The 23,376-nt window shown below is 55.5% G+C and overlaps 1 protein-coding gene across 7 annotated transcripts in view; it reads left to right on the top strand.

Annotated features, from left to right (window-relative positions):
• Positions 1-23,376, top strand: part of KDM4B (lysine demethylase 4B) — a 142,118-nt gene that overhangs the window by 52,007 nt on the left and 66,735 nt on the right. For all 7 annotated transcript variants that reach the window (XM_047777411.1, XM_047777418.1, XM_047777415.1 and 4 more), the window contains exons 6-7: positions 493-607; positions 7,914-8,107. In XM_047777411.1, the coding sequence (XP_047633367.1) occupies positions 493-607; positions 7,914-8,107 (309 nt within the window). The remainder of the gene's footprint in view (positions 1-492; positions 608-7,913; positions 8,108-23,376) is intronic.

The raw sequence follows: 23,376 nt of genomic DNA, 5'->3' as shown, positions 1-23,376 counted from the left end.
TGTGTGGCTCCCAGGCTCCTTTGCTCTTTGAAGTCATTTGTGCATTTCTGGTGGTCTCTTTGCTCCCAAACAAGCATCCTGGGAGGACAGGCATTGTCTGTCCCCTCACCCAGTCCTTGCCCCTGTGGCAGCACCTGGCCCATCGTGGGTTTATATCTGCAGAGCCACAGGAGGATAATAACCTCCAGAGCCTGTGTCCCTCCTGCTCCCGTGTCCCTCCTCCTGCTTCCGTGTCCCTTCTCCTGCTCCTGTGTCCCTGGTGGTGGTCTGACCCGGGGGTCCCCAGCCCCAAGAGCTGGCAAGATGGACCAATGGCACTGTTCCAGGTGGGGGCTGCCCACCCTCCTGTCCACCTCATTCCCTGGTCCGTCCCCACACCTCATCTGTGTTCTCTGAGGCTGTGCCCACAGGGACAGCAGGTGTCTGGGCAGAGCTCCTGCCCTGGTGTATTCAGCAGGCACCCCACACGCTCCGTGTGCTGTTTGTCCCCAGGTACTGCACCCCGCGGCACCAGGACTTTGACGACCTGGAACGAAAGTACTGGAAAAATCTCACCTTTGTGTCACCCATCTACGGGGCAGACATCAGTGGCTCCTTGTACGATGACGTAAGTACTGTGGCCCCTTGGCATCCAGACCAAGGGACTCTGGGAGGACAGGGCTCCTCCGGTAGGTGGTGGAGGCTGGGGAGGGGGTGCGAGCGGGCCGGGCTTGGAGGATGGAGGCCAGGCTCACACGGAAGGCTCAGCTCCGTTACAAGTGCCGGCCAAGCTGAGGACGAAAAGCAGGGGTGGAGAGGTTTGTGGAATCTGTCCTGCCAGTCACGGCGCTGCCCCTGCCCTGATCCCTTGCTCTGCAGCTGACCTAGTGGCCCAGCCATGGAGCGGTTTTCAAAAGATGATATTGAGCATTCCACTCCTTCTCCCAAGGGCCTCTCTAGATTCTTGGTTTTCAAGTGCTTCTCTCGTCAAGTTTTATCACTTCAATCTCCTGGGAAACCCGGGAGCATGAGTTCTCAGCTGGCCAGGCTGCTCCTGGTCCGGCTTCGGGCCTGCGCTGGCCGGGGCCTGTCCAGGGGCAAGACCAGGCCCTGGTCAAGGCTTGATGCTGAGACCCCAGAAGAAGGGAGGTTTGAGAGGAACTTGTTTTTTTAGGAGACCTCAGCTAACCCTGGGATGGATCTGCTGGGGTTAATCTCAGCCCTTGGAAGTGTCTCTCCTTGGTGTGTTCACAGGATGCCCTGGCCTTGGACCCAGCCCTTCCCCCTACCGCCGCTTCCCCCAGCAGCCCCACCCCCAGTCGTCCCTCTGAAGGTCATCTGCTTGGGACACTCGTATCCACTCAGCCCTGCTCCCCTGAGGGCAGCCATGGACGCCACCTGGTCTCGGGCAGGAAGGGAATAAAGTCCCTTCCCGAGAAGGGTCGTGACCCTCTCGGGCGCCCAGGGGAGGAAGCTGTTAGAACAGGTGGCTTGTGTTTCCCAAAAGGTGTGGGAAACAGCTGACTACCGCCTGGGTCCCGATACGAATCACTGCCACCGTTTTGGGTCGCTGGCTTTGCGGAGCTCGTCTGACCAGGCCCGGCTTTTCGCTAGTGGGTCTGCTTTGCGCTGTGTGGTGCTGAGGATGTTAGTTTCTCACCTGAGACGAAGGTCAGGCTCAAAGTGAGCTCGCCTGCCACCCCCACCCCAAACCGTAGGGAGACGCCCTCGCTCCGGGTTCTGACGCTGAGTTTGCCCCAACCCTGCTTCTTCCTTTCTGGGCCTCTCTTTCCCCATCAATAAAATGGGGCTCATGGTAGCCCTTCAGCGGGGGTGACCCGGACTCTGAGCTCGTCGTCCACTTGGCCTTGTTCCCAAAGGGTCAGATGACCTGCAAGGCCAGGCCTCGTCCGGGTGAGCATGCAGCCCCTGGGAGCAGGGCTGCACCTGCTTGGAGGATGCCAGCCCAGGGGTCCTGTCGCACACACTGCAGCCTAGGCCTTTAACCACTGCCACCTCCTTGCACCCCCGCTGGTGCCCCTTGCCCATCACCTGCCTCGCACCTCTGAATGCTGGGAGCGGTCACCTTGTTCATGGCAAGTTTTGAGGTTACATGGTGTAGTTTTTTTTGGGGGGGGAGGGAGAGACCATGCCTTGGGATTGAATCCGCGCCACAGCAATGACAGTGTGGATCCTTAAGCACTGGGCCACCAAGAAACTCCCTACACAAGTGGATTTTGGCACCGGAAGTTAGCTTGCCCTTGGGCCAGTGCAGAAGTTCCTATGGCCAGTTGGTGGGGGTGGGGTGGGGGGCTGGCTGGGCTGTGTCCCCCAACGCTTCCTGGGGCCTTTTGAAGCCCATCCACCTGGGTGGTGGCTGCAGGTCCTGTGCCCATCCATTGCTTCCCCTTGTTTCTCTGCCTTCTTCAGGGGTCTCTGGGCCCAGGAGGAAGAGACCAAGCCTCTAAGCTCTTCATTTCCCACATCAGGCCCCTATGAGGCCCAGAGCGGCCCTCTCTGGTGGCCTGGGATCAGGTTTCATCTGTGCCTTCTGCTCCTTCAGGAAGCTGCTCGGACAGGACAGCAGTGAATATGCCCATGGCCACATGTGGTCTCCAAACACAAGGAGGGCGCTTTTCCCTGGGACTCTGCAGGCAGGGTCTGGGGTGCCCCTGGGCAGGAAGGCGCCTCTGTTCTTTAACCATTGAGTGATTCTCCCCCAACAGCAAGTGGGGGCATTGAAGCTCTGTGGCTGGGAGCCTGGTCCCCTCCACTCTCTGCGTCCAGTCCTGAGCTGGCCTTAGAACCCCAGCCGACTGGCAGGTGGCAGGTGACCCCTGTGACCCCGGCTGGCTGCCCTCTTGACTCAACTGCAGCGTGGGCCTGGGTCCCCAGCAGGCAGTGTTAGTCGCTCTCACCAGCCTGATCCCAGCTTGCTACTCTGCTGCCTGGTTTCTGAATCGTGACTTCTAGGATGGGAAATTTGACCCCCACAGGCTGACAGGATGGAAGAACTGAAGTTCATGTGCTTGGGTATAGGATGGGTGTGAACTCAGATGCCTGATTGTCCAGTGATCCATTATTTTCCACGTAGCGTTTTGGAAAGTTGGTGCTAGTTGCATAGTGTTTGCTGATTATCTGACTTACTCTTTTCTTTTTTAAAGGATTATTGAGATGTAATTTACATGTCATACATGTTGCCCATTTAAAGCATACAGTTCAGTGGGTTTTGGTGTATTCAGATTTGTGCAGCCAATAGTCAGTTGTTGAACATCCTTTTTTATTTCTTCTTTTTTAATGGCCGCACCTGCAGCACATGGAAGTTATTGGGCCAGAGATTGAATCCAAGCTGCAGCTGCAGCAGTGCCGAATCCTTTAATGTATTGTGCCGGGCTAGGAATCAAACCTACACCTCTGCATAGACGAGCTGGATCCTTAATCCACTGAGCCACAGTAGGAACCCTCTGGAACCTTTTTTTTTTCTTCTTCTTCTTCTTTTTTAGGGCCGCACCCGCAGCATATGGAGGTTCCCAGGCTAGGGGTTGAATCAGAGCTATAGCTGCTGGCCATGGCCACAGCAACATGGGATCTGAGCTACATCTGCAACCTATATACCACAGCTCATGGCAGTGCCGGATCCCTGACCCACTGAGTGAGGCCAGGGATCGAACCCGCATCCTCATGGCTGCTAGTTGGATTTGTTTCCGCTGAGCTATGACAGGAACTCCCTCCCTAGAACATTCTTATCACCCCAGAAAGAAGCCCTGTCCCCATTAGCAGTCACCCTTGTCCCCTTCTCTGGCCTTGGCAATCATGAGCCCACTCCCTCTCTCTGTGGATGTGCCTGTTCTGGACGTTTCCCATCCCTGTGGGTCCTGTGTCTGCTTCTCTCACTGAGCATCATGGTCTCAAGGTCCATCCACATGGTAGCGAGTGTCAGTGCTTCTCTCCTTTTCAGGCCGAGGGATGCTCCCGTGTGTGGAGGGACCACATTTTCTTTATCTAGTCCCAAGTTGATGGACACTTGGGTTGTTTTCCACTTTTGGCTGCCAGGAATAATGTAGTGATGAATATTCACGTACAAGTCGGTGTGCGGACCTGTGTGGTTTTCATTTCTCTGGAGCGCATACCCAGGAGTGGGATTGCAGGGCACATGGTAACTCCTTGTTTAACTATTTTGAGGAGCTGCCGGACTGTTTTTCCTAAAGCAGCTGCACTGTTTTGCATTCCCACCAGCAGTGCACGAGGGTTCGGATTGCTCCACCTCCTTGTCCACACGTGTTAGCCTGTCTTTTTGACTTTACCCGTCCTGGTGAGTGTGAAACGGTGTTTCACTGTAGCTTTGATTTGCATTTCCCGGTGATAATGATCTTGAGCCTCTTTTCGTGTGCTTGTTGACCCCTTGTCTACCTGCTTTGGAGGAAGGGCAGTTCAGATATGTCACCCAGTTTGAATTATTTGTCTTTTTATTATTGTGTCTTAAGTGTTCTTCATACATTCAGGATACAAGTTCCTCACTGGAGAAATGATTTGGAAATATTTTCTTCCGTTCTGTGCGTTGTCTTTTCACTTTCTTGATTGTGTTCTTTGAAACAGAGAATGAAAAAAAAAACTTCTATTGTGGTAGAGTTGATTTATAATGTATTAATATCAGCTATACAGTTAAGTGACTTAGTTATACATATGTGTGTGTGTGTATGTATATGCGCACTATATATTTTTTCTTTTTGGCCACACTCGAGGCATGTGGAAGTTCCAGGGCCAGGGATCAAATCTGAGCCACAGCAGCGACAATGCCAGATCCTTAACCCAGTGAGCCACCAGGGAACTCTCTATGTACATTCTTCCTTATGCTCTTTTCCGTTATGGTTTATCCCAGGATATTGAATATAGTTCCTGTGCTATACAAGGAAGTAGGATCTTTTTTAGCCATCCTATGTATAATAGTTCGCCTCTGCTAATTCTAAACTCCCAATCCTTCCCTCCGCCTTGGCAACCATAGATTTATTCTCTGTATTGGAAGCACAGAAGTTTTTAACTTGATGAAGTCCAGTTTATCTGTTCTTTTTGTCTTATTGCTTGTGCTCTGGGTGTCTTATTTAAGAATCCTTTGCCGGCAGTTCCCGTCGTGGCGCAGTGGTTAACGAATCCGACTAGGAACCATGAGGTTGCGGGTTCGGTCCCTGCCCTTGCTCAGTGGGTTAACGATCTGGCGTTGCTGTGAGCTGTGGTGTAGGTTGCAGACGCGGCTCGGATCCCGCGTTGCTGTGGCTCTGGCGTAGGCTAGTGGCTACAGCTCCGATTAGACCCCTAGCCTGGGAACCTCCATATGCCGCGGGAGCGGCCCTAGAAAAGGCAAAAAAAAAAAGAATCCTTTGCCAATTTGAAGGTTGTGAAGACTTGTCCCCATGTTTTCTCCTAAGAAGTTTATAATTTTTGGATTTTTTTATTACTCAGTGAATTTATTACATTTATATTTGTACAGTGATCATCACAATCCAGTTTTATAGGATTTCCATCCCACACCCCAGCGCATCCCCCCACCCTGCAAACTGTCTCCTTTGGAAACTGTACGTTTCTCAAAGTCTGTGAGTCAGTATCTGTTCTGCAAAGAAGTTCACTGTGTCCTTTTTTCAGATTCCACATGTCAGTGATAGGATGTGAGGTTGGTGTCTCATTGTCTGATTGACTTCACTTAGCATGATAATTTCTAGGTCCATCCATGTTGCTAAGAATGCTAAAACTTCACTTAGCGTGATAATTTCTAGGTCCATCCATGTTACTAAGAATGCCATTATTTCGTTCCTTTTAATGGCTGAGTAATACTCCATCGTGCATATATGTACCACATCTTCTTTATCCACTCCTCTGTCGATGGACATTTAGGTTGTTTCCATGTCTCGGCTCTTGCACGTAGTGCTGCGGTGAACATTGGAGTACATGTGTCTTTTCGAGTCATTTTGGATTTGATATGTATTTCCCTGATGACGTAGGATGTGGAGCATCTTTTTTTTTTTTCTTCTTGCTTTCTTTTTTTTCCATTTTCTTTCTTTTTCCCAGGCTAGGGGTCAAATTGGAGCTACAGTTGCCAGCTATAGCCACAGCCACAGCAATGCCAGATCCAAGCCACATCTGTGACCTACACCACAACTCAAGGCAATGCTAAATCTTTAACCTACTGAGCACGGCCAGGGATCGAACCCACAACCTCATGGTTACTAGTCGGATTCATTTCCGCTGCACCACGACTGGAACTCCTGGAGCATCTTTTCATGTGCTGATTCACCATCTCTGTGTATCTTCCTTGGTGAGATGTCTGTTCAGGTCTTGGGTCCAGTTTTTAAGGTATTGTTTGTTTTCTCATTGTTAAGTTTTAAGAGTTCTTTATGTATTTTGGATAACAATCCTTTGTCAGATATGTCTTTGACAAATATTTTCTCCAAGTCTGTGGCTTATCTTCCCATTCCCTTGAGGACCTAAAATTATCGTTTTTGAATACAAATTCAACAATTGGAGAGAGTTCCCATTGTGGCACAGCAGAAACGAATCTGACTAGTATCTGTGAGGATGCAGGTTTGATCCCTGGCCTCGATCAATGGGTCAGGGATCCAGCATTGCTGTGAACTGTGGTGTAGATCACAGACCTGGTTCCGATTCTGCGTTGCTGTTGCTGTGGTGTGCAACAGCTTCAATTTGACCCCTGGCCTGGGAATTTCCATATGCTGCAGGTGTGGCCCTAAAAAGCAAAAAAAAAAAAAAAAAAAAAAAAGGAGCCTCTATGTCTTCTTTGGAGAAATGTCTGTTCAAAAAAAAAAAAGTTTGGAGCCTCATCCACTGGGAACTTCTAGGTTTGCTTTTGTGTGCTGCCCACAGTTGGTTGTGTTGATGGCCCTGAGGAGGGCTCCTCGGCCAAGTTCAGGCTCAGTGGGGCCAAGGAGAAGAAGCTCAGTGAGCGAGTCTGCCGTAGTTTCTGGAAGAGACCTTGGGGCTTTGGTTCCACGTGTCTGCCGTGCCCGACTTAGTGCAACAATCTCCTTGGGCAGATGGGGAACCTGAGGCCCAGAGCAGAGAATGACTCAGCCCAGTCACAGGATGCATTATCATCCTGCTCAGTCGAGACAGTGGAGCTGATAGATGGGCCTTTGGGGAGGTGACTGGATGCTGGTGATGACTGGGCAGCTTTTCCTCGAGGTGACCCCGGGCTTCTCTGGCTTGCAGCGAGGGTCTGATCGCTGACCTCCCCCATGTCCTGGGGTTGGCCATGGCTCACCTTGCATGGACTGACTGCCGGCCCTGCCGAGTCAGGGGCCTGGAACGTGGACCCACGGGGTGGATATGGGACGTGAGGGAACGCAGTGTGCACTCAGTACCTCAACAGCCCCGGGGGTGTTTTGGGGACTGGAAGTTGATGAATGCGTGTTTTAGGAGCTCTCATGACAAGACAGAGTTTGTTTGCTTGTTGTGCTAGCAAGAGAGGAGTGTGCCTGCCTGGTCCTGAGTGCCGTCTCTGACTGCCCCGTGGGAAAGTGCGGGAGGGCTGTCTGGCACCATCCCTGGAGCCCAGCTAGCTTGCTCGACCTTCCTCCTTCCCAGTCATTGACCTCAGGGCATGTTAATTATTCACAATCAACCGTGGCCTTCACCTCCGTGTGAAGTAGCTCAGCGTGGGATCCGGGGAAAGCCACGCCTGACCAACCACCCAGCACAGGGCACAGGGCTGGGGTCTGCGGGTTTGGGACCCCTGGGGTGGGTGAGGCTCTGAAGTGGGCTGGTTCAGGGGCAACCTCTGACTCTCGGGCCCTCTGCCAGGGTCGCAGTGCAGCCCGGGGCTTGGAGGGAATGACACAAGTGCCTCACTGCTGGGGGTAGGGGGCAGGGGGAGGCCGGGAGCCTGGGCCAGCCAGTGGCCTGACCGTGTGCTTGCCGCCCTGCAGGACGTGGCCCAGTGGAACATCGGGAACCTGCGGACCATCCTGGACATGGTGGAGCGCGAGTGCGGCACGATCATCGAGGGCGTCAACACCCCCTACCTGTACTTTGGCATGTGGAAGACCACCTTCGCCTGGCACACGGAGGACATGGACCTGTACAGCATCAACTACCTGCACTTCGGGGAGCCCAAGTCATGGTGAGGGCCAGCTCCGCCAGCCACTTCTGAGGGAGGAGGAGGGGCTCCGTCACCCTCAAGGCATCAGGAGAGGCTGCCCTGCTGGGCAGGGAATCCCTTTTGTGTGGCTCCCAGGGGGTGTGGCTCCAGGGGATGTGGCTCGGGCTGTGGCTCTGGAGGGGCAGGCAGAGGTGGGGGGACTCTGGCTGCTCCACCTGCTGGCCCCGCCCCAGCTAGATGAGGGAATGCACGCCCCACCCGCCACCCCCTGACAGTGGAGCTTGTGCTTTGTGTCCGGGATATCTCATGGTAGCGCCTCCTGGAACCGAGGCTGTTGTGCTGGGGGCTCATGGGGCCGAGGGCCTGGGGAGTGGGTGGCCTTGTGCATGGGCCTCCCCTCTCCTCCTTGCTGGCCTGCAGGTTGGGGGAGGGGTTAGCAGCTCCCTCCCTCCCCCACTGTGGGGGTTCTCCTGCTGTTTGCAGGGCAGGGTGGGCAGGCAGCCCCGAAGGGCACTCTTCTGAGCCAGGGGCCCCGCAGGCTGGGTTGGATCTGGTGTTCTGGAATCTCTGAGCTGAGCACTCCCCTGGCCGGCAGCTTCTGCCGGCAGGGCGACAGGAGGCCGTCTTTGTTCACTGTGGTTTCCAGCAGAGCCTTCTGCTGGGGACTTTGCATCTCTCCCCAGCCCTTAGAAAGTTCTGTTGTCACAATAATCGCCACAGCTCAGAGGGTTGCGGGCGGAAGGGAAGGCAGGGTGGGGCTCAGCCAGTGAGCCCTCTCCTTTGTACGGGGGGCACCCTGTCCAAGGCGCCCATACTTTGTCATCCCAGCAGAGAGCTGAGCCCCCATTGGCTGAGCCTGTGCCTGCCGGTCTGGGGGTCCTTTGCCTGGGGGTGGGAGCAGGCCCACTGAGCGGAGGGCTCAGCAGCTGGGCCTCCCTGTTGGCTGTGTGACTACCCTCGCCTCACCTCTGGCGTGGGCAGAGGAAGGCCCCGGCCCACTGTCTGGCAGCAGTTCCCACTCGGACGGCAGGGGAGGCTGGAGACGAGTTGGGGACCAGCATGGTGGGCTTTATGTGGGTTTCCCGTGGCTGCTCTAACAAAGGACCACAGGTCACGCTTGCTCTCTGCCAATTCTGGAGTCAGAAGTCTCGCCTGGTCTCACGAGGCTAAACCCAGGTGTGTGCAGGGCTGGTCCTTCTGGAGGCTCCGGGGCAGAATCAGTTTCTTCTTTTCCAGCTTCCGGAGGTGCCACATCCCTCGCTCCATCCTCATAGCCAGCAGTGCGGCGTCTTGAGTCTCTTATAAGGACCCTTATGATGATTCTGGGCCCCCCGTTATCCGGGATCCTCCTCATCTTAGGGACCATAACTTAATCCCTCCTGCAGACGCTCCCCTGGCACGTGAGGTGCCATGTCCGCCGGTCCCGGGCTAGGTTGTGGTTCTTGAGGCCATTATCCTGCTGGCCATGGGCCCTCTGACCTTTGAGTTGTGCTCTTTTGTGTGTTTGTTGGGATCCTGGTGCAATTTCATGGGCTTCCTGATTTCAATCCGCTTCTCTACTTCATGGCTTTTCATAAGCCCTTGATCAGCAGAACCTCTAGGCTAGGAGGGATTTGCCTTTGGGAACACTTTAGAGAGACTGAGGAGGTTGGTGATGGTGGCTGAACAAAGGACTGAATCTCACATCTGATGTGTGGTCCAGAGCACCCAAGTGAGTGTTTCCTGGTCAGGGTGCCAGCCCAGCGCTGTCCAGGGGTAGCGCAGCTACCCCGTCCCCTCCTCTCTCCACGGGGACACAAGGGTGGGCTGGGACTGCATGGAGGGCCCTGGTCAGGCCTGGCCGGGAAAGGGTCATGTTTGGCCCCAGGCCCGCACCTGCAGGGTGAGGGGGTTGGCTCCTTCCCTGGGGGGCTCTGCCCACCATCTCCCCACCGGCGGCGTCTTTCCCATGGGTCTGGTGGGCTGAGTGTGGATGAGTGGCCTTCTGGCTTCCCATACAGGTAGATCCACAGGCTGGGGCTGTGTGTGTGTGAGAGAGAGAGAGTGAGTGTGTGTGTGTGAGGGTGCGTGTGTGAATATACATGTGTATTCACATGTATATATACATGTATATACTGTGTCTATAAGTGTATATCTGAGTACGTGAGTGTGCACTTGCTTTTGTGTGTATATACAAATAGATGTCGGTATATGTGAATGTATATATGTAAGTGTGAGTGTATACGGTGTATACACATGGGTGTGTGTGTGTGTTGTGTATGTTTGTTTTTAGTGTGTATCAGGTGCTCACGTGTGTGTTGTGCATGTGCGTGACTGAGTGTGTACAGGTGGCCCAACTCCCTGGCCTGGGCAGTGTCTCAGGGTGAAGGCTGTGCTGGGAGGGACAGCTACCCTCTGGCCGCAGGAACTGGCCCTGTCCCAGTCCCGTCCTGGCGCAGCTCCCCCAAGGGCCACTAGGTGGCGCTCCCACCCTTCCCACCGGGCTGTGGCACCCTACGAGGCGGTGGAAATTTCCCAGGTTCTTTCATCCTTTTATGGACTCCTCACCTGGCAGTGGCATTGGCCGTCCCCTGGGAACAGCAGCAGAAGGAGAGGGAGCCTCTGCCGGGTGGGTGGGCGGTGGGAATGCTTAGCCCTAGGTTTGGTCAGGGTCTTCCAGCTAGAGAGGTTCTGAGGGGAGAAAACTCACCTCTTCCTTTGAAAAGAAAGAAAAAAGTAAAGGAAAGCAAGCAGTCATTGCTGGATCCCAGCCCGTGCTGGCCAAGGAAGCTTTCAGGTGTGGGAGGCCTGAGGCGACTCGGGGCTAAGTGTGTTCTGGGGACTGGGTGGGTGGGTGGGGGGGTAGTCAGGGCAGGGAAGGTGCTGTGCAAGGAGGAGTGGGCGTCTGGGGCCTAGAGTGGTTGGAAGACAGTGGGACTGGGTTTGTGGAAGGTCCCTGAGAAGGGACACTGGGAACTTGAGGAGCTGTAGGCCCTGGGTGACAGGGCAGGGCTGATGCTTGGCTCTGTTCACTCATCTCCTGTCACCAGCTCCCCCCAGGACAGCCCCAAACACCCCTGTCCCTGCGCTGTACCCTGGATTGCTTGGGGCAGCCCCCACTATCCACCCACCTCCACCTTCCCCACAGCCTGATTCCTCAGGTGCTGGAGGAAGCAGCCCAAGCTTCCTTAGAGGAAGAACATTCCGGAAAGGCCCCTCAATCCAAATCTTGGTTTCTGGTCCTGAAAGGGTGGGATAGCATGTAGGGGTCCCCTCAGGCTGACCGAGTGTGGCTGGTGGAAAGGGGCTCTTCCGGGCACCATGCAGGATTCAGCTTCAGGGGCTCTGGGCCGCCCACCCTCTCCCCTTGGCCCACCCAGCTCAGCCATCATCCCCACCAGACCTTGGACCCCACGAGGGCAGGGTCCTTGGTCCCCCCAGCAGGGGCTTGGCACTGAGGGGAGCTCAGAGACAGTCAGGAGACCTGGATGCTGGGAGCACAGCAACCCCGTAGTTTCTGGGAGCCCTGGCGCAGAGGTCACATCAGATGGAGCTGGCCCTTCAGGCTGCATTCCCTCTTGGGCCAACACATGGGGAGGAGGGTGGCGGCAGGGGTGGTGTCCTTTTGTTCCTGGGCAGGGAGGGTGAGGCCCCTGCTTCCTGCCCTTCCCCTGGGCCGGGGGTTGGGGGGGGGGTGCTCTCCTCCAGCGATCATGCTCCCACGTCTGTTTCCCTAATTACACTGTTCCTCTTGCGTCTGCAGCAGCTTAATTGCAACCACTTCGGAGTATTTCCGTGACAGTTTTTTTTAAAGTGTCGACTTACTCAGGTTTACGGCGTCTCATGGAGGCTTTCCGGGTCTGCTGCTACTTGGGTAATGTGATTTGTGTGTCAAAGTGACGTGAACAGCCTGGTGTCGATAAAAGCATGGAATTTGCTCCAAAAGCCCGGCATTATGCGGCGCTCTCAGGCAGCGAGGCTAAGAATATCTGAAGCGTTTGAGTGCTTCAAAAATCCCTTTTGAGATGGGGCTTTTGAATCAACCCGGGCTTCCCGTGGCCCAGACAGTCAGTCAGTGAGGCCAGGAGGTTGTGGGCACCAGGAAGCAAGCTGAGTGGTTCTGCCTGAGCCTCTGCCTGGCTCAGGGCCTCCTGCAGGGACTTACCGGGCAGCCGGGGCTTGGCCGGACACCTTTCCCCCCCTGTTCCATTCTTCCCCAGCAAGGCCCTCCTGGAACCCAGAGGTGGTGCTGGGTCAGCCGTCCCAGGGGTGGTCCGACTGTCAGCCTCCCTGGACATCTGCCTCTGGTAGGGCTTCTGTGGGTCCCTGCTGGCAGCATCTAAAGAGGAACTTTAGATGAGCCTGTGACACACCCGCGGCTGTTGTTTCATACTGTTGCCCAGACAGTAGGGCCCCGTATCCACAGGCAGCACCTACTGTGTGCCCAGTGGGGGTGGGTGGAGGACGAGCTGCTAGAGGGACAGTGTTCCCTATGGGATGGTCCGGGCCTGAACCTTAACCTTCAGGCAGACCCTAGACTCTGCAGTTGGTTTATTTCCAGCTTCCTCAGCTCCTCCCGCCCTCCCCCCTCTATTTGCCTGGCATCAGGCTCCTTGAATCAGGGGCAGGGGGAGAGGGTCCCTGGGATTTTGTTCAGGGGTCCTGGGGTGCGATGGGCGGGGGAGGGGATGCGGGTGGGAGAGGCAGGGAGCCCCAGAGACTCCAAAGCTTTGCTCCTTCCCTGACCTTTAAGAAGCCCGAGCAACGCGGCTCTGGGGCGTGTAGAGAATTTCTCCTTTTGATTCCGTGGCACCTACAGTTTTTCTTTGGCATCTCTGCTCAGGGGAGTTTCATAGGAGCGGATTGCGCAGCCTTTCTTTTGCTGCTGGGAAACTTGACACACAGCAGGCAGTCGTCTCTGCCTGCCCTTGGTGCTCTAGAGGTGTGCCTGTGCGGATGTGAGTGTGCATGTGTGTGCGTGTGCAAGCAGCCATGTGCATTGGAGTGTGTGTGCTCCCTGCTGTGGGGCACAGGGAGGGAGGCGAGCCAGGGTGCAGATGCTGGCTGGCTCCCATGTTACCTGCTTTCTGGTTGCAGCTTAGCGGAGAGGCTGGATGCCCTTGGCTCTGGATTCATGGGTCTGTTGCCCAGGGAGGCAGGGCAAGGCTCTTTGGGGGGAGGGGGCTGCTGGGCCCCTTTCCAGTACCTCAGGACCTCCCTGCAACCCCCTAGGCAGCATCAGCCCACTGCCCCTGCGGGCACTGATCAGTTCCTCCCAGTGAGCCTTGGGGACAAGTGCCTCCCTACTCCCCCACAAAGGCTCCCCAGGTCTGGCTGCAGGTGGCACTGCTGGACTGCAGTTGCAGACTGGCCATGAGGGCCTCTGCTTCGTTGCCAGCAGCAGAATTGGAAATTCTGGTGGTTGATGGAGCCAAGCAAAGCGACCCCCAGGCAGCAGCCTGAGGCCTGTGGTGGAGAGCGGAGAGCGCTGTGGGGACCAGGGGCCCCCTCCTCCTGCAGTGCAGGGGGGCCCCTCCTGGCCGCCTTGCCCCTTGGTGGCTGGGAGGGCTGGCTTGGCGGTCATCTGAAATGGAGATTAGTGGCAGTCTGACAGCTTCACAGATTGGCTTTAATAACTCAGCTTCCCGGTACCGCGCCCTGTCACCGGTACAAGACCCAGAGTGAGATGATGCATTTCCGCCTCCCCTCACTCGCCAGCCTGGCCCCACCGGGCTCTGGGGACAGAGCTGTGGCGGCTCAGCACAGCAGCTCCTTGCAGCCTCAGCACCAGGGGGTAGGTGGAAGAGACCCACCGGATAGAAACACGCTGGGGAAACCAGCCAAGGCTCCTCCTTACTCAGCCCCAGGACCTGAGCTAAGAGGACCAGAAATACAGCAACCAAGAGAGTGTTTTCGTGCAGAAGGCTCCCCCTGAGAGCAGATTACCAGCCAGCAGAGAGGCGTCGGGACTCCTGCTTATTCAAAGATAACGATTAAGGTGGCAGGGTCCCACTGTCTAAGGCCCTGGCGTCTGTTCCCCGCTGGCTGGAATCTGCTTGCTCAGAGGGCGGACCCTGCAGCTCCAGGCGGAGGCCACCCTCGGCCCACAGCCCACCCACACCGCCCTGCCTGAGGCTGGTTGCTGGGGGTTTTGCCATGGGCGGTGGCCCCATCTCTGCAGAAGGACCCTCCTCCTATGAGAAGATGGTTGTTTTCCCAAGTGAGGTCGAGGCTGGTGAGCAAGACCAGCTGAGGCCCCTCTTCCTGGGCTGTTGGTTCTGGTCCTAGCTCTGTGGCCCGTCGCTAGGCTCGTCGTGGGGTCGTGGGCAGCAGGGAGCGCCTCTCTGTCTTCTCTTTTGACACCGTCTGTGGCCAGGGCAGCCTCTACTCTTGTGCGCCCACCCCTTGTTGGTTGCGTGCCCATTAGTGCATCCTTCAGGGTGCCAGGTGACCTTGGTATTGGGGTGACCAGTGCAGCTTTCCTGAAAGTCCTGCATCCTGGAAACTTCTCCGGCCCAGGTGGGTCATGGTGCTTGGTCACCCTGGAGTGTGCGTGGGTGTCATGCACACACATGCGCTCTTGTGTTGTGTATGTGGCAGTGCATGTGTACGGAAAGGAAGCGTCTCTCTCCGCATGGGCAGTTTGTGAGTCTGGCCTCCAGGGCCCACCCCGCACCCTGGGGATTGTGCCCAAGAGACAGGACACTGGCGTTCCACAAGGCGACCGGGAGCTGACTCAGCCACAGAGCCCCCTAGAACCTGGCCGAGTGGCCAGGAGGGCCTGAGCACTGGGCACTGATGGGAAGGACAGCCCTGTCACCCCTGGCCTGGGTCCCCTCCCCGTCCTCCTTGTAGAGCCCTCAGCCCGCTCTCTCGGGACTGCTCTGTCATTCCCCAGTGACTGCTTGTCAGGATTGTGTCATAAATCTGAAGCCGAAAGCTGGCTTTGGCCTTCGAAAATTAACTCCTGATGCCGGAGAGACTTTTGAGTCTCACATGGAGGCCCCAAGTGTCACCACACCGTGAGGATAGGATTGCGTCGTTCATGACCATGGTGGGCACAACAGGCAACTTCACACAGTGCAGTTTGAATCCCAGATCAGCCCAGACTGCTTCTGGCCGGTCTCACCCATGCCAAACTCTTAGGGGCCTGGTGCTGCTCCAGCAAAGCTGGACGCTTGCATCACGTGACAGTCCATGCCATGTGCGCCTCAGGGTGGCTTGGGGACCTCGGAAACCCTGCATTCGCCCAGGGGCTGCTACTTGACGGCAGGAGCTGGCTGGCTCCTTGAATCTCATGGCGCTGGTGGGGACAGACACAGTTGGTGTTTGTTCAGGGAATGCAAAGTGGTTTTAACATCACGCTAGCAGAGGAAGGTCAGCCTTCTGCTGAGGAAGAGTCTCGCCATATGCTCTCCTCCAGAGCCAGCAAAGCTGAGTGGGGGGCTCCGGTGATGCCCTGGATGAGCTGAACTGGAGCCGGGACAGCTGGGTGTCCCTGTGGCCAAGGGAGTTTTGGGAAACAGCTTCTCGCTGAGCAGGGGCAGGAGGGCAGGGTGACGGAGGGGGCCCAGTGCTGACAGTCCACCGCAGCCCTTTCCGGCTTCCTTCCATGTTTGTCACAGGCTTGTCTGTTTATCCACTGTTTCAGTGGCATCCGCTCTCTCTCTTTTTCAGAGTTTATTTTTCAGAGCTGTTTTAGATTTACAGAAAAAACTGAGAAGACAGTACAGAGAGTTCCCATGCACCCCACACCCAGCCTCCTTAGGATTTTACGCGAGGCTAGAACATGTGTTGCAGTGAATGAACCAATGTGGCTATACTCCCGTCAACTGGAGTCTGCCTTCATGCAGTTCGCCTTACTTTCCCTCCGTGTCCTCTTCTGTCCCAGGCCCCCGTCCAGGACCCACGGGCCATTCAGCTGTCACATCTCCTCAGGCTCCTCCGGGCTGTGACCGTTCCTCTGACTTTCCTTGTTCCTGAGGCCCTTGGCCAGTTGGAGGAGGACGGTGGTCAGAGGTTTTGGAGAATTTCCCCCAGTGGGAATTTGCTGTTTTCTCCCGGTCAGAGTGGAGCGCTGGGTGCTGGGAGGAGGACCACACGGGAGGGGACGTCTCATCCATCGTATCGGGGTGCCTGCTGTCAGCCTGGCTCGTCACTGCTGGTGTTGACCTTGGGCCCCCTGGCTGCTGAGGTCATGCTGGTCAGATGTCTCCACTGTAAAGTCACGCCTGCCCCCTTCTATTCTGTCCTATTTGGAGTGTATTCTTTTTCTTTTTTTTTTTTTTTTCCTCCTCCTCTCTCTCAATACTTCAAATATGGGGAAAGGAGACAGAATAATTAACAGAGCCTCATGCTCAGAACCCAAATTGGACAGATGTGGACAATCTGGCATCCTTCTGTCAGATATTTCTGATCTTTCTTCCTTCCCTCCAGCTGGGCAGTCTTAGTTTTCTGCTGCTGCACAGTGATTCCCGCAGGCGGGTGGCTCATGGTGATAGGTGCACAATACCCAGGCGGGCCAATACCCGGAGCCCCGGTTCAAGGTCTCAGAGGTGGAGTCAGCAGGCTGGGCCAGTACCCGGAGCCCCGAGGAAGGTCCATGCAGTGCTGAGATCCCCTCACATTTGGCCCCTCTGACTTAGAGAGGGCCCAGCACCTTTCCAGGGCCCACCTGATTAGGTCTGGCCCACCCAGGGTAACCTCCCTATTTTAGGATCTGTTGATTTGGGGCCTTTATTTACAGCAGAGCAATCTCATCACAGCCCCAAGAGGGATGCTGGAATGACCAGAGCAGGTGTGTGAGCCCCAGGGGCCAGGAGCCTTGGGGGGCATCTGAGGGCTTGTGCCGGTCACATTGTGTCACGTTGCGTTCACTTTTTCATAAAAGTTTTTATTGTGAGATGTAACATGGTGCAGAAAAGCGTGCCAAATATGTACTTGCCCCCAAAGATCGACATTTGCATGCAGTTTATGGAACGACTGCCCAGTCCGCCCTGTGTGACTCTCCAAGATGTGTGATGTTGGGAAAGTAACCTCCTCATTCCCATCCTGGGCCCCTTCCTCCACAGCCTCCCTCCCCACCCCCCAGAGCTGTGACCGTCCTCCTGACTCCGATGACCCTCATGTCACTGCTTCCCTGGGCCGCTTTCTGTGTGCGTCTGCGTCCCTGGAGACACGGCTGAGTGCTGGCAGGTTTGGGGTCCACACACACGGACTGACTTGTGTCTTATGTTTCCGTTCGGAGTCTGTGAGGAGGAGTCATCTGTGGCACGTGTGGTGCTGGCTTATCCATTTTCACGGCTGTAGTGTTTTCTGTTGTGTGACCGTACCTCCGCCTCTTTATCTGTTGGTGGATGTTTGGATTGTTTCCAGTCAAGGGCCGTTGCAAACGTCACGTCATCTTTCACCTGCCACTTGGGTAAGAAACGTGATCAGAAATAGCCATGGCCGTGACCACCTTCGGATGCTTCTTGTGTGCCAGGCTGCGCTTGGAGTGACTCCTGGTCTTGTCCCACATTGCTCTCCGCCACAGATGGGTTACGGACCCATCTGGGGCCGTGGTGGGGCCTCAGAGCCAGGGAGCAGTGGGGCTGAGCTCACGTGACTAACCACTGCTCAGCCCCACCCCTCAGCATCATCCTGTAAGTCAGAAGGGGTGGCGGGTCCTGGGAGCATGTGCCCAAACAGGCACTCCCCTTGGGGACTGGGTGCGTCTCCGCTGGCAAATGTGACCCGAACTGAAGCCGTGGGAGAGAGTGGACCCTCTGTAAGAAACAGAGTCCCTGAAACATCACAAATCGCAGGTGTTGCTGGCCTGTTGCACAGCCTGCTGGCTTGGTCTGGCAGGAGCAGATGGCCCTTCGTTTTGGCATCTTTGGTTCAAAGTGGGTGTTTTGGAGTTGGAGCAGTAAAGCACTGTGCTGGCTCGAGCTGCTTCTGAGACTGCAGGTCTTTTGCTTGAGGGCCACGGGAACCGACCAGCCTGTCTGGCGGCCCACCTTCCTGGCTCCAGGCTGGAGCGCCAGGCCAGTCACTGGAATCCTTCCCCTGCCTGTCTGCCTGCTGCTCTAAGAAATTGTGTGTCCTTCTGAGAGGAGTGTCATCGCTGGGCATTGTGCCCCTTTGAGATCCTCCCACTGGCAGTGTGTGGATCAGGGGCTGATTCAAGCTGTGGGGGTCTGTGGCCTGCTGTGGGGACCACTCCCGCCGCAGAAGCCGGAGGGGCTAGAGTCCCTCACCACCCCCACCTGGCCTGCAGATGAGCCATCAGGGAGTCCGGCTCTGTTTGCAGGGTCTGGTTTCCATGGCAAATTTCTCTTGAGATAGAGAGGTTGCTGTCGGCAGATTTCAGCTCCCCGGAAGGGAGATTCCTGCAAATCTGTGAGTAGAGGGACCCTTCGTTAGCTTTGCTTCAAAATCTGGCTGAGGATGTGCTTTCTGCTCACGTGGGCACCGCAGCAGGAGATGGGGAGCCGGGCAGGTGGGAACCGGCAAGGCTGCATTGGCGAGAACAGACCTTCTAGAGGCAGGCCCTCTTTCAGAGGCCCCCCCCCCCCCACCCCGCCCCATCGGGCTTAGGTCTCTGCTCTCTCTGGCTTACCTGTGTGTGACTTTAACCCGAAGCACCAGGGCCCAGAGCGGCCCCGGGAGTGACCCCGAGCACCCTGTGCCATTCATCTGCTGGGCAGTCGGCTGACACCTGATTGTCTTAATACGTGGCAGCTGGAACCCCTGGTGGTCGCAGAGCTGCTTATAACCTTTTAACCTGCACACTTTCCAGAGTTGGTCCTGGAGTTAAGCGAGCAAGTCAAGGTCGCTTAGGGCCACCCTGAGGGGGCCAGGAGAGCCCAGGGCCCGTCCTTCTGTTGGCCAGGGGCCTCTACGGTCTATGTGTCCATACAAGGTTCATAAGGCCTGGCGTGTCTGTGGGTGTGGGTGATAATGAGCACAAACGTGTCAAGGGCATGGGAAGTGATTTCACAGGCCTGGGGCCTTCCAGGCCGGCTCTCCCAGCCCAGGGACAGACCTCGACTCCCAGCCACGACCCCGCCCTCCACCCTGCCCTCAGCTCACCCCACACCTCCCTCCTGTCCCTGCAGATTTGGGCACTCTCAGTGAACCTTCCTCTGTTCTTTTCTGTTCAAACCTTCCTGTGTTTCAGCAGAAATAAAATCAAGGCGCGGGGGGTTGGGGTGGGGTCCCCGCTTGGCACAAGCCCCACTAGAGGGGGAGGTCATGGGCCCTAGACACAATGGGAGGCCGCCTCCCTGTTGTTTTCAGGCCAGTTCAAAGAGGGGGAGAAGGCAAGGGGGAGAAGGTGGCTGCTTTAGCGAGAGTACAGAGCGCTCATGGCCCTGCTTCCCCCACGCTGACCCCACCCCCGTGCTGGCAGTCCACGAGGCCCCTTCCCACCTCTGACTAGACGCTGCATTGATCAGCGCCCGACTTGTAAAACCTCACCTGAGAAAGGGCCCCCCACGGCTTCAAAAGCAGCATTAAAACCCAGCGCACATGTGACCCTGCGCTTTCGGTCCTCTCACACGACAGAAATAATTCATGGGCCTGAAATAAACCAGGGGCTGGAATCAGGCGCTTCACTGCCGCGCCACCCCACTCACTTTGTAGTCTGTTCCTTAATTAAAGGGGGTCGGCTGGCTGCTGGGGGGGCCTCAGGATGCTCACCCCTGTTCCCCTGGGAACCCAGGAGAGGTGGAGGCAACCCAGGTCTCTGCCCACCCCTCCCCACCCCCTCAGAGTACCCTGTCGTGCCAGCAGGCTGGTCGTTTGGTGCCCCCCCACCCCTGTCAGCTGTCATCCCCACCTGAGACGCCCCGTTTTTCCCTGAGCCAAAGCTCCCAGGCCTCTGTTTATCTCATGCGCGTTTCAATAAAAATGTCATTATATGAAATCATTGACACTGCTGGTGTGAGATACCAAATTCCACCATCTATTGTCCTGTAAAACGATCCATTAAAGATAAAAGCGCTGCAGCTCAATAAGGTTCCATCCTGGGAACAAGCTACCCTGGTCCCAGGCTGATCCTATCTCCCCAGCAAGTGTTGGTATCTGTTGTCACATAAAGGACCCTGGTGCTGGGGACAAATGAGGGAGGCTGCCTCCCACGGAACAGGCTCCTCAGAGGGCGAGATGGGATTTCCTGATAGAAATAGGGCAGGCGTCCTTTCGTTCTTTCGCTGTCAGACAGTTTCAGGCACTCTCAACGAGGGAGCCACGCTGCCTGGGCTGTGCTCCTTTGTGCATTGGTGGCCAAGTCGTAGGTGGAGGGGGTGGTCGTTGGCTAGTATCTTCAGTGTGGCACTGAGGACTGCCTTGCCCCAACTTTCAGCTATGCCTCTCCTGCCTCTCCAGGAGGTGTGACCATGGGAAGGTCCCTCCTTGTCCTAGATGGCTAAGAATTTTTATACCGAATGGTTTGGGAATTTCTGTAAATGCTGTGCATGGAAGTCACCCGAAGTGCTTGGGCATGCGAGTTGAGCAAGTTGACATGGCTCATCTCTGTGATAATCAAATGAGCAGTGACTCCTTGTGACCATGCTTCTCGGAGCTCTTCCGCTCTGCAGCGTGGAGGAGCGGAGCATGGAAGAGTGGAGCATGAGGCCACTCTGGCCCTGCTCATGTCTAACCAGCTCAGAACTGGTGTCTGGGCACCCGGGGGGTGGGGAGCCCACTCTGTGACCAGGTCGTTCTGCTTGGCCCACCCAGACTATGGGGCAGCGTGCTGGAACTGTCCCCCTGCACATGGCTAGAGAGGGTGTGGGCCAGGGGCTGCAGGCAGGGATGGGCTTTGTGTGCAGGTCGCAGTAATAACAGCTTTTCCGTATGCCCTGCACACAGGGCACTAGGGACCACTGGCATTTGGAGCTTCCGTGGCCTCCTGGGCAGCTCACTCGTGCCAGGTGGCCTCCAACGTGACATGTGGTCTCAGCACTTCCCGTGGACTCTGCCTTCTCGTTTCTGTTTCTGTAATTATAGCATGTTAAACGGCGAGGGGCCCGTCTGCCCCGGCCTTGTGCAGACACTGTGAAATTAACTTCCTCACCCTCCAACACGCGTCAACTGAACTGACATTTCCAAAGGGCTCCGGGCTGGACCCCTGCTCTTGGCACGCGTTCCTTTCCTCGGCAGAGGGGAAGGGAGGGGAGCCGTGCCTTGCGCCGGTGAAGCTGTCAGGCTGGGCAATGGGAGAGACCCCGAGTGCCGTTGTCACCTGGTGGAGAGTCATGCGCGTCTTGGGGAGGACATACAGACTGTGTTCCAGTGCTTCATCCCTGACTCCCAGCAGGGCGCTTCTGGGCAGGGCACTGGCTGAGCTGAGGGGGCCTTTCGGGGATGGGCAGCTGGGGCTTGGAGAGGCAGGCCCCCATCCAGTCTCATTACCCTTGCAGCTGGCAGGACCGGGCAGGAATTACATTTCTATGGCAACACACCCTCCTCACTCGGAACTCAGTCCACTGTGATGGGCCCTGCATCCCGGGGTGGCCAGCCAGCCGAGCCACCAGGTCCCAAGGGGATGCGATCACTTCCACTGGCATTTCCTGTTCCTTGTCCTGAGCATTTGCCCCAGGACCACAGGTTTTCTTGCTGGCCTGGGGGTGGGGGGTGGTCAGCAGGGGGCAGAGGTACCATGACGCAAGCCCCCCAGTACAGCCCTCCCCCTGGGAGGTGGTCCCAGGGCACCCATTCCCTGGGCCAGAGGGTGCGCTTCCACACGCAGAGGCCTGGGTGCCACATGACCCGAAGCCCCTGGCTTTGCTGTCAGAACCAGTGGCTCCCACGCAGGTCCTTGCTCTCCAAGGCGGCCTGTGTTCCTCCTCTTGATACACTCATTTAATTTTTAACTCGCGAGGCATTTGCTTATTTATTTTCATTGTTCTTGATAATAATTCTAAGCCATTAGAGGGGAAAATTATATTCAAAAATGCTGTTTCACACTTTATTTGTTTGATGATTTAGAGCGATAGAAAATAGCACATTTGCTGGCTTTTATAGTCTGATAATTATTCACATCCATCAAGCCATTCCAGGGGAATAAACAAAACACCAAGAAAATGACACTATTAATAGCATCCTCCGTTGCGGACAGGAAGATTTTCCTGGGCCAGCATCGCCAGAAGGTGGAGGCAGCCTGTCCCCTGCCCGAGGTGAGCGCCTGCGCACAGAGGACGTGTTTCCTTGCAATTAGCTGCTCCATCCGGGCCCAGAAGCTGCCCTCCTGCTGGGCTGAGGCCCCTGCCTGCCCAGCACCCATGACCCGCCAGCTTTGCCAGTTTCTTCTTTTAAAAAAAAAACTTTGTTGAAGTATGGATGATTTTCAATGTTGTGTTAGTTTCAGGTGTATAGCAAAGTGACTCAGTTGTATACATATCTGTTCTTTTTCAGATTCTTTTCCCATATAGATGATTACAGAATATGAGCATAGTTCCCTGTGCTATCCCATGTTGATTATCTAGTTTCTGTAGAGTAGTATATATCTGGTAATTCCCAACTCCTACTTTATCCCTCCCCCCAACCAAGTTTCCCCTTCGAAAACCTTAAGTTTGCTTTCAAGATCCGTGAGTCTGTGTCTGTTTTGTAAATAAGTTCATTTGTGTCATATTAGATTCCACATATAAGTGGTATCATGTGATATTTGTCTTTGTCTGACTGACCTCACTGAGTATAATAATCTCTGGGTACATCCATGTGGCTGTAAATGGCATTATTTCATTCTTTTCATGCCCAAGTAGTATTCCATTGCATATGTACCACATCTTTATCTATTCATCTGTGCATGGACAGTTAGGTTGCTTCCATATCTTGGCTGTGGTAAACAGTGCTGCTGTGAACATTGGGGTGCTGATATTTTTTTCTAAATATGTTTTTCTCCCTACAGAGGCCCAGGAGTGGGATTGTTGGATCATGTGGTAGTTGTATGTTTAGTTTTCAAAGGAACCTCCATAGTGGCTGCATCAATTCACTTCCCCCCCTCACAGGGTAGGAGGGTTCCCTCTTCTCTACATCCTCTCCAGCATTTTTTGTTTGTAAACTTTTTGATGATGGCCATTCTGACTGGTGTGAGGTGATACTGTAGCTTTGATTTGTATTTCTCTAATAATTAGTGATGTTGAGCTTCTTTTCATGTGCTTTTGGGCCATTTCACCAGCTTTTTTCTGGGCTCCATCCTGGCCTCAGTAGGGCCTTAGAGATGCCCCCCTCTGGCTATGTTCATGGCCCCCAGTAATATGTCAGACTGTCGCCTGAGTGTCAGGCTGCAGGTTGTGGACACGATTGCTGGCTGCTCTGGCCCA

Source organism: Phacochoerus africanus, chromosome 4, assembly GCF_016906955.1.
Source record: "Phacochoerus africanus isolate WHEZ1 chromosome 4, ROS_Pafr_v1, whole genome shotgun sequence".
NCBI classification, from domain to species: Eukaryota; Metazoa; Chordata; class Mammalia; order Artiodactyla; family Suidae; genus Phacochoerus; species Phacochoerus africanus.
Note: the sequence above shows the minus strand (reverse complement) of the source record. Positions and strands in the feature narration are given on the sequence as shown.